This window comes from Dromiciops gliroides, chromosome 3 (assembly GCF_019393635.1).
Source record: "Dromiciops gliroides isolate mDroGli1 chromosome 3, mDroGli1.pri, whole genome shotgun sequence".
NCBI classification, from domain to species: Eukaryota; Metazoa; Chordata; class Mammalia; order Microbiotheria; family Microbiotheriidae; genus Dromiciops; species Dromiciops gliroides.
In genome coordinates this window covers 466668012-466684760 of record NC_057863.1, presented here as the reverse complement: position 1 = coordinate 466684760, position 16749 = coordinate 466668012, and the positions used below count along the sequence as shown (strand labels likewise).

The 16749-nt window shown below is 39.2% G+C and overlaps 1 protein-coding gene across 1 annotated transcript in view; it reads left to right on the top strand.

Annotated features, from left to right (window-relative positions):
* FMNL2 (formin like 2) overlaps positions 1-16749 on the top strand; it is a 384795-nt gene that overhangs the window by 327602 nt on the left and 40444 nt on the right. The window contains 3 exon segments of the mRNA XM_043995692.1: positions 10633-10707; positions 14032-14142; positions 15922-16071. Coding sequence (XP_043851627.1) covers positions 10633-10707; positions 14032-14142; positions 15922-16071 — 336 coding nt within the window.

Here is a 16749-nt window from a genome sequence, read left to right as displayed (position 1 = left end):
GTCTGAAGCAGGATTTGAAGTTAGGTCTTCCTGATCGCAAATACAGTATTCTGTTCACTACATCACCTGGCTGTGTTAAGTGAGTTTTATCCAAGACCACAGAGATAATAGGTGACAAAGCTGGGACTTGAACCCAGATCCCCTGATTCTAAATTTAGCACTCTTTCTACTGCAACACATTGCCAGTTAAATTAAGCTATTTCCTCACGTCTTTCTTTTATTTTCCTTTAAAGTGTATTTCTCCTTCTCCCCCCCCCCCAAGTTTTCTGCATTTGCAGATAGGATAAGAAAATGAGTTGAAAATGCAGGAGCCAAACTCCCTGCCAGGTGTTTGGTGGCCAGCAAATCCATGGAGCAAGCCTAGTTTATCTGGTGTTTGGAACACTGAATTTTTATATTCAATATTTACATTCTTCATGTCTACACTCCTCCTATAGATCCCAAACTCCATCCTGCCAACTGTGGGCTGAGGGTTGTTCTTCATTCTTTTGTTCTTTAGTCTTTTCTCTATTCCTACATGTGCCTATTCACACATACCCAGAGGAGTGAATGCAGCTCATTCCAGGCTCCCTCCTTTTAGATTTCACCCCTTTAAAGCTACACAGTAGTGTTTAGTTTTCTCTCCCAGTGACTTCCACCAACATAGTATATAGAAGAAAGTGGCACCGCAGCTCTTAATGCCTTACTGCCAGTCACCTATCATCCTGAGTTGAGCTGTCAGAGAGTGGAAATGGCCAGTGTAATTTGAGCGTTCAGCTCTATTGGATTTTGACAGTTGGATTTTGGCGGCTGCTGCTCAGGACTCCTTTCCTACCAATTTCCTGGCAGTTTCCGTGGTAGCGTAAGAGGTATCTAGATTCATTGAGACTCTGCTTAACTGTAACAGAATCTAACATATCAGAGTGTTTTCTAATGTAGCTAATAAATAATTTATTCTATTTGGTAGATACCCAGGGTTTATGTTGTAGTGTACAGAGAGTTCTTGCTTTACATAAATTCACATCACACAAATTTGACTTTATGTAAAGAATTTTGAAAGAAATTTGCATTTAAAAAAACCACAGTGTTGACTTTACTGTACAGTACTGTGAGCTCTCTCTCTACTCCTGCCCCTTGCTTTGGCTCTCGGCAGCCTCCTACCCCCCACTCCCACTTTAAAAAATAAAATAAAATAAGGACCCTCACTTCCTCATGTTCCCAGAAAAGAAAAACACCACCAAGTGAAAGCAGAACAGATGCATGGAGAGACCACCACCAGTGCCTCTGGATGGAGGGCTTGGCTTAATACCTCTGGTGCCAAGAGAGCAGTCTTTTGTCCTGTTCTGCCCACCTGTCCACGTGTCTGTCTTTCATCCATATGCACTTGGGTACCACGTGTCTGTCCCTGGCTCCTGCATGTGACTGGTCGTCTCCTGTTTGTGTGTCCAGCCTCCACACGTCTGCCCCTTCCATCATCTTCTTGATTCCTATTGAGCCTGACAGTTTGAGTCACTGGATGTGAATGTCTCCTCAACCTTCTCCTTGTTATTCCCAAATTCTTTCCTGGAACCAAATCTCCTGGAGGACATTGGTAGGCCTTATAATCATGATCCCAAATAGGGTATACAGCCCCTGGGTTTTTTGGCACATCTTTCAAAGTCACAAAGAAAAGTATTATTTAATGTGGCTATTGACTACATACCTGGTTAAAACCAAGGGTAAAAGACCCTTAACACCTAACATAGGAGCAGAATTATTCCTACCTGCTCAGGAGAGATTTTTCTCCTTTGCCTAGTGTAATCATATCGAAAATTCCTTTCATAGTGAGAATTAAGGCCAGTCTTTGTCTGAGGTAGCATGGCATAATGAAAATGGCATTTGATTTAGTCAGAAGTCTTGTGCTTGAGCTGAGGCTCTATCCTTAAACTGTGTGATGATGGGCCTTACTCTCTGGGCCTCATTCTCTTTATCTGTGTTGCAGTTGGGCTAGATGATTTCCAAAAGACTTTTTTTTAAAATTAATTAATTAATTTTTTAAATTTTAGCAGGGCAATGGGGGTTAAGTGACTTGCCCAGGGTCACACAGCTAGTAAGTGTCTGAGGCCGGATTTGAACTCAGGTATTCCTGAATCCAGGGCCGGTGCTTTATCCACTGCGCCACCTAGCTGCCCCCCTCCAAAAGACTTTTTAGTTCTATTATCCTATAATTTTTTTTCCTCGTTGATCTTTCAATCAGAGAGTTAACACTATGATACACCTCAGTGATGAAAGCAACACTGGCATGATTGAATAGTCAGGACAACCTATGTAATATTACTTTTTTCCCCTATGTGTCTTAACTTCTATCTGAATTTTTTTTTGTCTCTGAAACTCCCTATGAGGAAATGTTATCTACCAGAGGAATCTTAAGGGCTACATGGGGCACTGAAATGTTTTCACTTGCCTAGCTAGGCTCACCCAAGTAGTATTATTAAAGGTGGGTCTTGACCCCAAGTTGTTCTGATTCCTAGGTAAGGCACCACTAAGCACTTACTATTCTATGCTGCCTCTCAGTCTACTACAGATTCCTCCTTTGGGTCTTAAATGCTTTTGGTAACAAGAAATCCCCCTGAAGAATTAAAGTACAACTATGCTCAGGAGGATACTGCCCCAGTCTGTTGAAGCTGGTTTGGGGGGGACTTAGAGGTTTTCAGAGAAAAGGTAACTATACCAATGATGCTAAAAGCATGAAGTCATTATTCTGTATATTTGAATTTATGCAAGAGAAAGCATAAGCCCTAACTTGAAACATCCAGTGACAAGAGGAGAGAGGCTTAGAACAGTGGGTTGCAGGCAAAGGATATATTTGGATTACAGTCTCTGGAAAGACAAAGAACCAACCCAGATGAGTTGATTTTCAGATCACAAGAGGAAAAAGAAAACCCAGAAGAGGCATTCTCTCTACTTTGATATCCCATCTTAATATACCAGGCTTTGGTCACAACTTTTATTTAGTATGGCATACTTGGGTTCCGTCTCACTCTATAAAACATAGGAAATGGAGGCAACAGCCATGGATTGTATAGGGAGGGAGGAGAAGAAGGAAGTACCTACTGTGTTTTGGGCTCTGTGCTAAACTTTTTATAATTATTATCTGAAACCTCCTGCCAATTCCAGGAGGTGGGTGCTGTTATTATCCTCACTTTACAGTTTAAAAAACTAAGGCAAACAGAGGTTAAGTGACTTACCCAGGGTCACACAGCTTGTAAAAGTCTGAGGGCAGATTTGTCATTTTGTTGACCACAAGTCCAGCCTCTATCAACTTTGCTATCTAGCTTCCTTTAGGAGAAAAAACCAGAGAGGATTTTGTTGTTCTTTAGTTTTGTTGTTGTTGTTTATGTTAAGTTATACTCTGCATTTAACCAACCCCAAAACAACTGCAATTCTTATGTACTTCTATAGCCTAAAGCTCTTCCATAATAGTCAGTCAGTATCTATCTATTGCAAATGATCTGAATTGAATGGGATATTTTGCTTTCATGATGCCAAACATCTGGATATTTTGAAACATTTGCATGAGTGACTTTTTTCATCAGATGGTTTTTGGCACTGTGTAGTTTACAACCTCTTTGTCTTAATTGGATGTTTACCATGCCAGGATTGAGCTGAATGTTCTAGTTAATGAGACCTAAAAGGGAATGAGATGTTGAATAAACCCTTGTTGTTTACCTTTCATTAATATTTGCTTCACTGGAGTAAGATAAGGTTATTTAGCCCCTGCCTCTAAATGCTTCATTTAGATTAGAATGCCTGCATTTAAATCACAAGTAGATATTAATGTCAGCAATAAGTCCTAAGGATGCCCTTCAGTCACTCCAGCCATTTATTTTTCTAAGAACTACAGAAAAGCTTGGGGGAGAAAAATGCTAACAGCTCCTTGGGGTTCATAAAGCTTTCCCCACTCCTCTCAACCCTAAATGGGTTCTTGGTGGCGTCAGTAATGTCCATGTTGCTAGTGTTCTTTGTAAAAGGTAAAAGATGTATTGGATTTTTTTTTTTCTTCTACCCAGGACTAAGTATGAAATAACTATTTACTTAAGTAGGCCATCACAAGAAAATTGCACTTTTGTTCTTGGGCATATCCTGAGAATGGCAGCCTAAGCAATCAAAACAGACTAGGCCACTAAAACAGTCCCTTCCTGCTGGGAACCCTGCTGATCACAGGGGCCTATTGTGAGAAAGAGTAAAAGACAGTATTGTGGCAGGAGAGCTGGGGAGCAGAGCAAAGAAGCAACGTTTCGGCGAGAGGCCTCTTAATTTTTATGTAACTGACCCAGCCGCACATTTATAATCCACCTCACAAGAGGTAGCCTTCAATCCAGCAGTTGAGTATCAGTGGTGCCATTGGTAGCTGCTGTTCTCAGGAAAGCTAAATTTACTGGGAGGGGACCTAGAAAGCACAGGGCCTGAAATGTGTTAGAGGGAAGGGGTGGGTGGGGCACTGAACTCTGTTCATTTTTGCATCTGGACAGCAAGATGATAGTCTTTATTGAGGGTGCCTTGTAAAACAGACTCATCTTGGCTTTAGGAAGCCTCATCATCTTCTGAACTTAGTCTATGGGTTAGCAGCACTTCAAAACTTCGACTCCTATGTATTAAGGGCCCCAGGTTAATCCAAAATGGTTTGGGAGACTTTTCAGAAATTTCTTCTGCAGATGTTTATGAACATAGTTCAGTTGCTTTTTTGGCATCAGTCATACTTTTTACTTCAGTTCTCCTTTAAGTGAAAATATATTTTGTTTTTCCTGGGAGTGGGTCTTTTTATCTGGGCAGGGCAGAATTTTCCCAGCTTTATAAGCATGAGAGTACCAGATGTGAAGGAGAGATAGTGTTTGGCAGCTGTGTTCTATACCTCTAGCCAGTATGGTTAAACGTCTTTCTTGAAATGGGGTTTGTGTGATGGTTTTTCTGTGAGATTCTGTTGGAGGCACTCTAGTTCCATGCCCATATGTAAGCGTGAGCACATTATTCAACTCTTTTTCTCTTTACTGGAATAGCTGGATATTAACTGTATTCTATTAACATCTCCTCATTTGATTTCTGGTCATCCTAACAACAGCACGAGTTTTAACTCTATGACAATAATAGTCAGTATTTGTATTGCATTTTAAGTTTTATAAAGAGTTTTACATATTGTTATACCACTGTTCCATACCTCTTTCCTCACAAAAATCCTGAGAGGTAGGGGCTCTATAATTGCCCCCATTTTACAGTTGAGGAAACTGAGGCTTAAAGGTGCAGTGACTTACTCAAGATCACAGTTAGTAAATGAGGCAGGTTTCCAGTTTGGGTCTTACAGGCTCCCAAGTCTAACACTATTCACTGTGCTACTATGCTGAATCTCAAATTTTGCAAATATATTGACCTCAGAAAAGGAGATACTTTTGCTTTTTGAGAGGATCTCCAGCACTCTAAGGGTCCTTTTGGGGCAAAAGCTGTGCTTTTCAACCTTCCTTGTGAGTCTCCCTTTCTGTGGTACCTAGATAGGGAATCTTGATCAATGATTAGATGGTTGGAAAGATAAAGAAGATTAAAAAGTGGGAAATGACTAAGTTCAGTAGCATAATACTAAAATTTTAATTAAAAAATTTATAAGAGGAGGTGGTGGGACCTATGATGGCAAATGTAAATAGTCCATACCATATGTGGAAATATATTTCTGGATTTATTGATCGTATTAGATACTTTGAGGAGACCCTTGGGAAAATCCCTGTGAGGATCACTGATCAGATATTTCTCAGATTCTGAAAACAACTTAAAATCCACATTTTTTTTATTCCTTTCATTCTGACCAGTTTTCAAGAACTTACTCAATTTCAAAAGTAAAAAGAGGCACTCCAATCATTACTGCTCTATTTTAACTATGTGTGGTGGTGAGCCAGATGTGAACTATATGAGCCAATACTGTTTTCTTTTGCTGTGGGATATGTTTCTTACCAACCTTCACTAAACACAACTTGCCATTTCCTGTAATATTCTAGAATATATTTGTCTAATGAACACTGAGGTAATGTGGATATAAATGTGAATCTTGTTAAGACACTTCTTTGCCATGAGAAGTAGTGGGTGGTTCTTGAAACTGGGTTGTTCTTATGGATGAGTACAAGCAAACACAGTTCTCATTACTTACAATTGACTGCACAACAATATAAAATTTTGTATAAACAATTTGGAGAGCTAATTAGGACCCCTTTAACCCTTTCACAATGGAAAGCCGTAATGATACTATAAATCAGTTAGATTATTCTTTGATTCACCTGAGCTTGGAATTGCATTCAGTCCTAAATGACAGCATATGGCTTCATGCAGTGAGTATTAATTTCATAAAATCTGGATCATCTGTAAATCTACAGATTATTTGAAACAATCCAATTTATTTTGGAAGATTAAACTCATTTCTCTGCCTCTCATAACACACATGTTCCTAACACTGATTCATCTGATGACAGACTGAGAGATTCGTGGAGAAACATTGACAGCCAAAGGTTTGCTAAATGCTGACTTCACTCCACTGGGCTAGCATCAATGATTTACTGACTTCACCCAGTGTGAACTGTTCTAGTATCACTTACTCTGGGATTGGATGCTTTTTTCATTTGATTAGCAGCCTATAAATAGTTTGCAATTTTTCTTTTGTTAACATTTTCTTTGACTATCCATATGGAATCAGTCTTATGAACTCTTCTAGACTGGATCCTTGACTATTTGTGAGTTTCCCTCTTGGGTATACTTAGGCATTAGAGTTAAGTTACTTTCTTTTGAATTCCTGCGTTACCTATTTTGAGTAATTACATTTTCGGAGAGGGGAATACAGGTCTTTAATGAACTATTTTACAGTTAATAAGCAAAAAGACGTAGAAATATAGGCTTTTTTTTTTTGGTCTAGACAAGTAATTTCATATGTATTGGGGAATGCATGATGAGGAAAATCCCTCTTCAAGTCAACCAATGCAAGCCAACAACTTCTCTATAACTTACAGACTATGTTGTTCTAGTATCAGTTTTGATCCATGTTTGACATGTATAGTCGTTTAAGGATGACCTTAGAAAAGTAATTTCTTAGACTCTTAAAACCTTGATTTTGTCATCTGTAAAATGCAGATTTGTATTTATAAAACATACATTTAAAAAAGTACTATTTCCGTTTTATATTCTAGGAAAGGGAAGCTTAAAAAGGCTAAGTTGATTTGCCTATATCTAGTAATTATTGGAATTTGGATATGAATTCATGTCTCCTAATTTCAAATCCAATGCCTTTTCTAGTACAACAGCTTGAGTCCCTGACTATCTGATAGGCTTGTTGTGAGAATCCATTGAGATAACGGAAGGGAAAATACTTTGAAACTATTACAATATTTATTTAAATATATTTGATATTATTATTATTATTACTACCATCCAAATGAAAAGTGTCCTTACCTTAGTCCTTACCCTTTGAAATAAAACTAAAGGAATCCTTTATTGGCACCCAGGAGAATTTCTTCACTGGTGGCATTAGAAGAGAGTATGAGTTTAAAATCAACAAAAGCAGCAAGCAATTTCAATGAAGTCTTGCTTCATAGAATTATTGACCTGGAAAAGATGTACAGACAAAACAACATTTTAACTGTCCCAGACAGTTGGATATCCTGCTTTTTAATTAGACCACCAGCAAAAGTGATTAGTTATCCATTTAACAATCAGTCATTTTTATACCTAACCTAAATTAGCTAGTGTTAATTGGTTAATAAGCTGACATTTTAACATTTGGGGGTTTAGAATGTCATAAGTCATTTCTTTGCTAGTGATGAATCTGATTCATATTAATAGCACAGGATTACTTGAAGAGTTAATTGGTCTTCTTCCTCTATCACTAGAAGCCGGTTAAGGCAGATTATATCCCAGGGAAATTTGCAGCTATTTACTACCATTCTGTGATGATGAGATTGGCAATAATAACTACTGTTAAGTTTACAAGAACCCTGTGAGATAGATATAGCAAATATTATTCCTTTCATTTCACAAATGAAGTCATTGAGGTTCCAGTGGGTAAATGGCTTGTCCAGGATCACATGGTAAGAGGCAGAGTTGATACTTGAACCCAGGACTTCTGCATTGCATTCAAGTATCTTTTCTGTTAGACCATGCAGTCTCACATTGGAATACAAAATTGTTTACTGTATTCCAATTTTATTGGAATTGTATTTACACTGTATTCACATTTTAAATTGATCAGATTACTGGCATGTGTATGGAAAAAGCTGGAAGTTATCAAATACATTACAGACAATAAAGCATTACTTTCTACTGGGAACAGTTACCTGTGATAATAAATTTTGCTTTTTTTTTGTTGTTGGGGGTGGGGAGATCAGGATGACAATCTCATGCTTGGACTTTGTGCTTTTCCTTACTCTTTTCTGTGACTGATGACAAAGTCACCACATGCAGAAGCCCATGTCACCTTCAGATGTACCCTGTCATGTGTCAGCTCCTTTCTTATTTCATTTGTGGGGCTGTTTGGTTTGCAATTTGGGAATGGAATCTGGTGGTGAGAAAAAAATTACTAAAACACATGCTGCATGACACTAGATTCAGAATAGAATGAGCCTTGCATTTGGGGTCAGGGACCTGGATTTGAATTTCACCTCAGTCATTCACTATTTTCGTGGCCTTGAGCAAGTTATTTAACCTCTCTAGGCTTCTGTTTCTTTATCTAGTAAATGGTGGGAAGAGGAGGCATTGTGCTAGGTGAATGCTAAGGTCCTTGTAAATTGATGGTCAAATGAGGAAGTTGATTTCATGGGGGAGATTAAAAAGGACATATCCTGCAAAGAGGGTACAGATAGATAATGAATATATCTCCTGAAGTATGGAAGGATCAAACCTTGCATCAGTGGAGGGGGTATGCTCATATAAATAAAATCAGAGATCCTCTAAGTATTGAAGACATTAAATTAGAAAATGGGATGCTCTAACCAGAATCCTTTGTTTTTCTTCCAGGTAACAATTTTCTAGGGTTTGGGCATCAGCTTAACATAGGCAAGAAGGGGTTAAAGCAAGAAGGGATCCTGGAGGTCCCCCTTATTTTACAGATACAAATCCTTGGATTATATCTGTGACAAACTAACAGCTGTAATTAATGTCTGTTAGTATCAGCCTTTATAGGGGCGTGATACGGGTAGAAGAAGGAGAGATGAGGAAGTCTAACATAAAAAGAACCATTATGTTTCATTTGAACTTTTATAGCTCTTTGATAGCTATAGAATAGGTCTCTAAGGTTACAATGAAAACCATTTTGGTGCTCATGTGCTCACTAGAGTCTTCTTACATTTTATTTCCTTCCACAAGCTCTTTTGCATTGGCTCAAACACATCCACTATACCTAAACTCCTTTCCCATCTCACCTCCACCTCTTAGCATCCTTGGCTTCCTTCAAGAGTAAGCTCTGCCGGCTGGAGGAGGCTTTTCCTGGGCTTCTTAGATGCTAGAACCTTTTTTTCTGAAGTCACTTGCCATTGAATCTTTCTGTATCTTACATACATCTATTTTTTTTTTAAGTGAAGCAATTGGGGTTAAGTGACTTGCCCAGGGTCACACAGCTAGTAAGTGTTAAGTGTCTGAGGCTGAATTTGAACTCAGGTCCTCCTAACTCCAGGGCTGGTGCTCTATCCACTGCACCACCTAGCTGCCCCCATACATCTAGATTATGTGGTGTTAACCTCATTAGATTGTAAACTCCTCGAGGGCAGGGACTGTTTTTCCTTCCTTTAGATCCCTGGTGTTTAGTTTGACATACAGTGTTGAATAAACTTGTGTTGATTAGCTGACTATTTGATTGACATAGTGGCTATCACTGAGAAGTTAAATTTAAAAAACAATCCTCTAAGGGGGCAGCTAGGTGGCACAGTAGATTAAGCACTGGCCCTGGATTCAGGAGGACCTGAATTCAAATCCAGCCTCAGACACTTGATGCTTACTAGTTGTGTGACCCTGGGCAAGTCACTTAACCCTCACTGCCCTGCCAAAACAAAACAGTCCTCTATCATGTTTGTGTTTAGCTACATACATACACACATGCATGCATGCACACATACATACATACATACATGCATACATGCATACATACATCAAGTTCCTTCTACTTAGGCATACTACTTATTTGATTACTCATTGGTACTGCAGTGCCCCTGTGGACTAAAAGGGTTAATATGCTTTCAAGTATGCCGAATTGACTCCTGGGAGAATCCATCTCAGAGTCCTCCCTGAACATTTTGAGAAACAAGAATTTTAGAAATGACTTTACAAACATTTCTGCTCTTTGTTTTTCCACCATGTAGCAATTTTCTAGGGTCTAGGCACATATTTCAGAATTAGGTGGTTCACAGCAGCCAGTGAAACAAAAACAGAATGAAAAGGGGTTTTAGAACAGAAAACCTAATATTGCTTGGTGATACTTTTAACCTGGAGCACATTCAGATGTATGGGTTAGGGCAACCTATACACTGTGAGAATAGAAAGAAACACTGACTGAATTAACAGGAAGGCCTATTAATTCTAATAGTTTCTGAATAAGATTTTGAAGCTCCCTGGAAAGAGGTTTTTACCTGCATGGTGAAAATATGTGTGTATTTTCAGGTTTGTGGAGAAAAACAGCGCTTTGAGAAGCTGATGGAACATTTCAGAAATGAAGACAATAACATAGATTTTATGGTAAGTTATTTTAGCAACAAATTGAATGTATTGTTACACAAAGTTTCTGCATTTGGGGAAAACATGTAGATGATGTATTTGTAGTAAACATAATGAAACAAGAATACAGCATGTTATTGTTAGACCCCAGAATGTCTATTTTAATTCATCGGTTTCCTTTGGTGCATGGGTACAATCTGTCATATCAAATATATTACATGATATCATGATATGTTTTGAAGCATATCAGAAGAAGATTCACAATTAGGAAAAAGAGAATTCAGACCCTGTACTTCTTGCCTACAAAGGCGTGCACGATCCTACATCTGTAATGGCATGGCACTTTAGGCAAGAGCTGGCATCATCTGGCAACATCTGCATTCTTTGGTGGGTACTAGCCACGCTGATGGTACACAGTATAAACTGTCAAAATCCTGGTGCCACAAGATGTGAAGAATGATATAATGTATTGGCATATGAGGCAGATATGTTAATAAACATTTCAAATAGAGATGCTTAAAGGGGTGCATTTTTGTAACATGAACTTCTGATAAACATCTATTAATAATCCAATGACTACAGTTTTATTGGAGGGTATTGTAAGATTTAAATAGCTTTTGTGTTGCTCCCCTTCCCCTCCTTCTTTTTTCATCCACACAGAATAGTTTCACTCAAGCATCAGTCATTTGCCAGGCTTCTCTAGCAGTCCGGAGCACATGAAAGAACATATAATGGGATACTATGCAAGTCTCCAGCAGGAAGTAAAAGAACAAGATGGCACATTAATTAACGTTTTGATCCTTATAAGTTAACCACTGAGCATAATTTTCTGAAGTAAAGGGCCTCAGAGCAGTAGACCCACACTGCCAGATTCTCCCTGATCTAACTCCGTTTCCTCTAGGGATCTCTTCTGGGTCAGAGATGACATTGTCTGGGCTTGACTCCCCAAGACAGCTGTAGTCTGCTGCTGACCCACCTGGGGTCACTTACATGCAAAGTCAGCACTTCATTCATTCCTGGGTATGAGACATCAGACAAAGGACCAATTCACCTCAGTGAAATTTCTCGTGGTTTGGACTGTTAACAGCCTGACAGAGATGTTAAACCTCCAGAATAATATAATTTTATTTTTGCTGCTTATGGTTCCTCAAATTTGGGCATGAGTGTGTTTGTAACTGTGTTCTTGCTCTATTATCACTTCTCTAAATCAGAGAGGAAAAGAGAAGCCGAGGGAAGGTATATAATCTGACAGTATAAGTGCTTCTGCTTTTAAAAAACTTTATTTAACATAATACTAGGAATCAACCGAACGAGTTTCTTTGTTAATCTTTGGAAACTGCTGAAATGCTTTATATTTTTCAGTGAATTTTTAACATTGGCAGTGGTTTTTGAAGAGTTACAGAGTCCACATTCTGGATTTCCCCTCATTAGTTTGGGCTCTTAGTCCAATTCAGAAGCTGCTTTGAGCCTTCCTAATTGGGCCCAAATTGCTAATTATTTTTGGGGTGTTGAAACATCCACGGGTCAGACATCTGTCTGTTTCACTTGCAAAAAGAAAAGTATTCACCCTTCCATTATGTACATATGCAAGTGTTGTGTAAATGAAAGCTACCAACGTACAGCTATGAAATATGTGTCTCCAAGGACAGGCACCTTCACTCACAAATGAATTTATGTTTCTCATTATGCTCTTTAGTGGGGTTGCTTCCTTTTGTCATTGAGCTTATTAAAAATATGGCAGTTCTGCTTCACAGAGCAGTACATGGTTAACAGCAAATAGGTGAACATTTGAAATCCTGCTACCACCATCTGGTCTTAACTAGAGCTACATGTTATTTAAAATAGTATGTAACAAATCACTTTAGAAGAGAAACAGCCTGAGTCTTGCCATAAAGGAAAGTCAAGGATGCTCGTCAAATGCAGCTGCATTCTTCATTTCCCCAGTTGCTTTCATAAGAAGGCTGGAAGGAAGTGTCCTCAACAGGTCATTTAAACCTGCTTCTATTAAAAAGATAGGAGGAGGGGCAGCTAGGTGGCGCAGTGGATAAAGCACTGGCCCTGGATTCAGGAGTACCTGAGTTCAAATCCGGCCTCAGACACTTGACACTTACTAGCTGTGTGATGCTGGGCAAGTCACTTAACCCCCAATGCCCCGCAAAAAACAAAAACAAACAAACAAACAAAAACCCTAAACCTGTTGACCCTTTTCTTTTAAATTTCCAGAAAAAGGACATTGTTTGACCTGCCTTGGTGTTGCAATTAGTTAAATACCCTCAGTACTAGAACATTCTTCCTACAAGGTACAATGCAAAATTATCTCCCTTAGAACAGTATGATGTGTTGGAAAGAGCATAGGATTTGAAGTCAGAGAACTTGGGTTTAAATGCTGGATGCTTTCTAGGCTCAATGACCTTGATCAAATCTTTCCTCTTCTCTGATCATCAGTTTTCTCATCTGTTAGATGAAAGATTTGAAATAAATGGTTTCCAAGTTCCCTTTTAGCTCAAATTCATGTGAGAAGAGTAAGATTCTGTTGTTTTGTCTATAATCAGCATGAAAAATGCAACACACCAGTTACTGAATCTTTATAAATAGCCTAGAAATACAGACTATCAGAGTTAGAAGGAATGTTAGGGATTATGCGGTCCAGTCTCTTCATTTTGCAGGTGGGTGACTAGACTCTCCTAGGACTTGTGGTTACTCTGTAGATTCTATACAACTAATAAGTACCCTTGTGGCCTGAGAGGCTATTTATGTGCCTTAAAGGAATAAACAGCTACAACTAAGCAATAGATGACCTACAGGAAAAATATGTATGTTTCAATGAAAACATGAATAAAACCCAGAAAGTAGGAATCATCCTTAGAGGCAAAATAAATGCAATTCTCCTCAAGGGTTTGAGCTTTCTTGTTAGAAAGGTATTACATGACAACCTTGGGGAAAAGATTTCAAGTTATCTTTAATTATGTTTTGTTAAAATATCTTTATTATAAAAGGAAAATGGAATTGCTTGAACTATACTACAGCATTTCCCACAATGGGGACCTGGTTAATCTTGGGAGGGTTTTAGGGTTAGAAAGGTGTCTAGGGGGTGGGAAATTTGGAAATAAAATAATTACTCATATAGAGTTGTAGGTAGGAGTTGCTTAGAAGAGGGGAAGATAGTTTAAAGTTCTAAGCATAACACATTGGCAAAGATGAGAAAAATGAATGAAAATAGGGTTGCAAAATTGTCAGAATGGAAAATTGTTTTCTTGGAAAAGCTTCCCCACAGGATTGGGTGGAGAAGGCATACAGTGGGGCTGATGCTGGAGTGCTTCTAACCTCGAGTTCATTTCCTTTCAGGTGGCATCTATGCAGTTCATTAACATTGTAGTCCATTCAGTTGAAGACATGAATTTCCGAGTCCATCTTCAGTATGAATTTACCAAATTAGGCCTGGATGAATACTTGGATGTGAGTGTCACTGAAACCTCAGGCTGTACCATGGTATTTGATTTATGTGACCAGCTCTAATTAACATACTTCCAAAGTGAAAGGAATTTGATGACTCTCCAACTCTTAATCAGCCAATCAGGACCTCAATATGGTCCAGCAAACTCCTGCCATGTTAGCTAAAGGGATCGAATCAGGGTATTGCGTGATCTTCTGCTTCTGTGAGCTGCTCTGCCAATAAAGCTGGCTTCTTTTCAGAGCTCCTGAGACCTCAGCCCATCTCCTGCCAGCAGCAGACTCTTAGTAGTAAAGTCAGCTAACCCCACACATGCCCCAAGCTGCTGCAGCTGCTTCTGAGGGCCTAGTACAGCCTCTGTTCTCACTTTGAGCCCAGACTACTGGACTATGCAGGCTTTGAGCTACACCAGGACACCTTCTGGGCAGTAAAAGTCAAAGACCATGACTACTGCAAGTGAGTAGTAAATGGTTATATCATAAAGATAAAGCAGGAAGCAACTTGGGAAATCTACCCAACAACTGACAGACACATTATTTTAGATGGTGGTTACTGCTTTAGAAGTTTTTGATTCTTGGAACATGGGTGTGAAGAGGCATGGCCCCATAACTGTATTCCTTCATGCTCCCTTGCAAAGTGCCTATGTTGTTCCTGGAGTCTCAGTACCCTGCTTTGGAATTCAGTTTTCACCATAATCTGATTCAGAAAGTCTGGTTGAAACCTCCCAAATGGACTAAGACTGAGCCTAAATAACTCTCAGGACATCTGGCTATAACTTTGCAGAATCTGCTTATAAAGCATAGTGTATTGTGCTATCAGCTTGTTCCCACCAGTAGTTGTATTGGCTTCTTATTTATGGATAGTATAGAGCACTGCTCCCAACCTCAAATTTCCTTTCCTATTTCTTCTCATCTATCTGCAACTGTCTAAATCTTGGTTGCTAGTCACACACTCATTAATCTAATTACATACTCCCTAAACAAAAGGATAGAAGGCTGCTTGATAGACCAGTGGGAGTTTGCAAGCGACCCATTGCAGAGAGGTCACCAATCTTGATCTTTGGTGTTGAGTATGTTTTTCAAACATGAAATTAAATTTTGAAAATTGCTGGGATCTAATTCAGCAGTTTGTTTTTTTAACTGCAACTTGCAGGACTGGAACCCAGTCAAATGCAAATCCAAGGACTGGAAGAAATGCTTGCAGTAGTTATTTACTTAATTTAACATTCCCCATATCCTTAGAAACAAAATGAGGGTCTTTGTGGACCAGAAACATGGATTTTCCTAGAGTTTAAAACTTCCATCTTACTCTCCAGCTGATGACTTTGCTCCCTTGGTATAGAATGAAGTACTATTCTGGGATTATCCCCATTTTACAGATGAGAAAACTAACCCTCAGAAAGGTTAAGTGACTTGTCCAGGGTCACACTGCTGGTAGCTGTCTGGACAGGATTCTAATCTGAATCTTTTTGCCTCAAAGTCCTGCACTCTATACACTATTCTACTCACTCTTCACTGGAATCAAGGAATAGTTTTACACTGCGTATAGGAAAGAAAGGTCAAGTTCTTTGTTTTTGCTCTCATTGTAGTCTTAGAACCATTCTTTGATGATGGTGAATTTGGTAACAGTTTCCTAGGAACCATGCTTTGAGGGACCCTAGTGGTGCCATGTTGTGACTCAAGGGGCTAATCAAGAAGACCTGAATCCACTGTGTGGAATGGATGGCCACTGTTGGCTTTCTCTTTCCAAGCCTGTTCCAACTGACCATGTGCTTTCAATTTCAGAAACTGAAACATACAGAAAGTGACAAGCTACAGGTGCAGATTCAGGCTTACCTGGACAATGTGTTTGATGTGGGAGCTTTGCTGGAAGATGCAGAAACCAAGAATGCAGCTTTGGAGAGGGTTGAAGAACTGGAAGAAAACATTTCTCATGTAAATACATCTCCCCCCAAACAAGCCTCACTCATGTTTCACTGTGCACAAAACTAGGCATAAGTTCGATCTTCTAGGAAATGAACATGCAGAGTTGGGGAAGAGTAGAAGGGTAATGAGGGCCCAGAACCATCTGAGGGGGGAATACTGAAATCCATTCTGGTAGATTACAGATATTGCCATGGACACCTAGGTACTGTAGTGGATAGTGTGACTGGCCTGGAGTCCCGCAGACTTCTCTCCCTGAGTTCAAATCTGGTCTCAGACACATATAAGCTGTGTGACCCTGGGCACTAAGTCACTTCACCCTCTTTGCTTCAGTTTCCTCATCTGCAAAATGAACTGGAGAAAGAAATAGCAAACTACTCCAATATCTTTGCCAAGGAAACCCCAAATGGAGTCATAATCAGACATGACTCAACAACAACAACAACAAAGATTCCAGGGAATCTATTCAAAGTAGGCAGGTTTTCTTATCCTGAATTGACTTACTATGAGGCTGACTAGGGAAAAACCATAGTTCAGCAAGTAGGAAGAGCTTTGGCTCTGGAATCAAGGAATCTGGGTTCAAATTCTACCTTACTATCTCCAAGATCGTGGATAAAGGCCTTAATTTTGATGGGCCTCATTTTCCTTATCTATAAAAAGTGGAGGTTCAGGATCTGTGATTCTATGGTC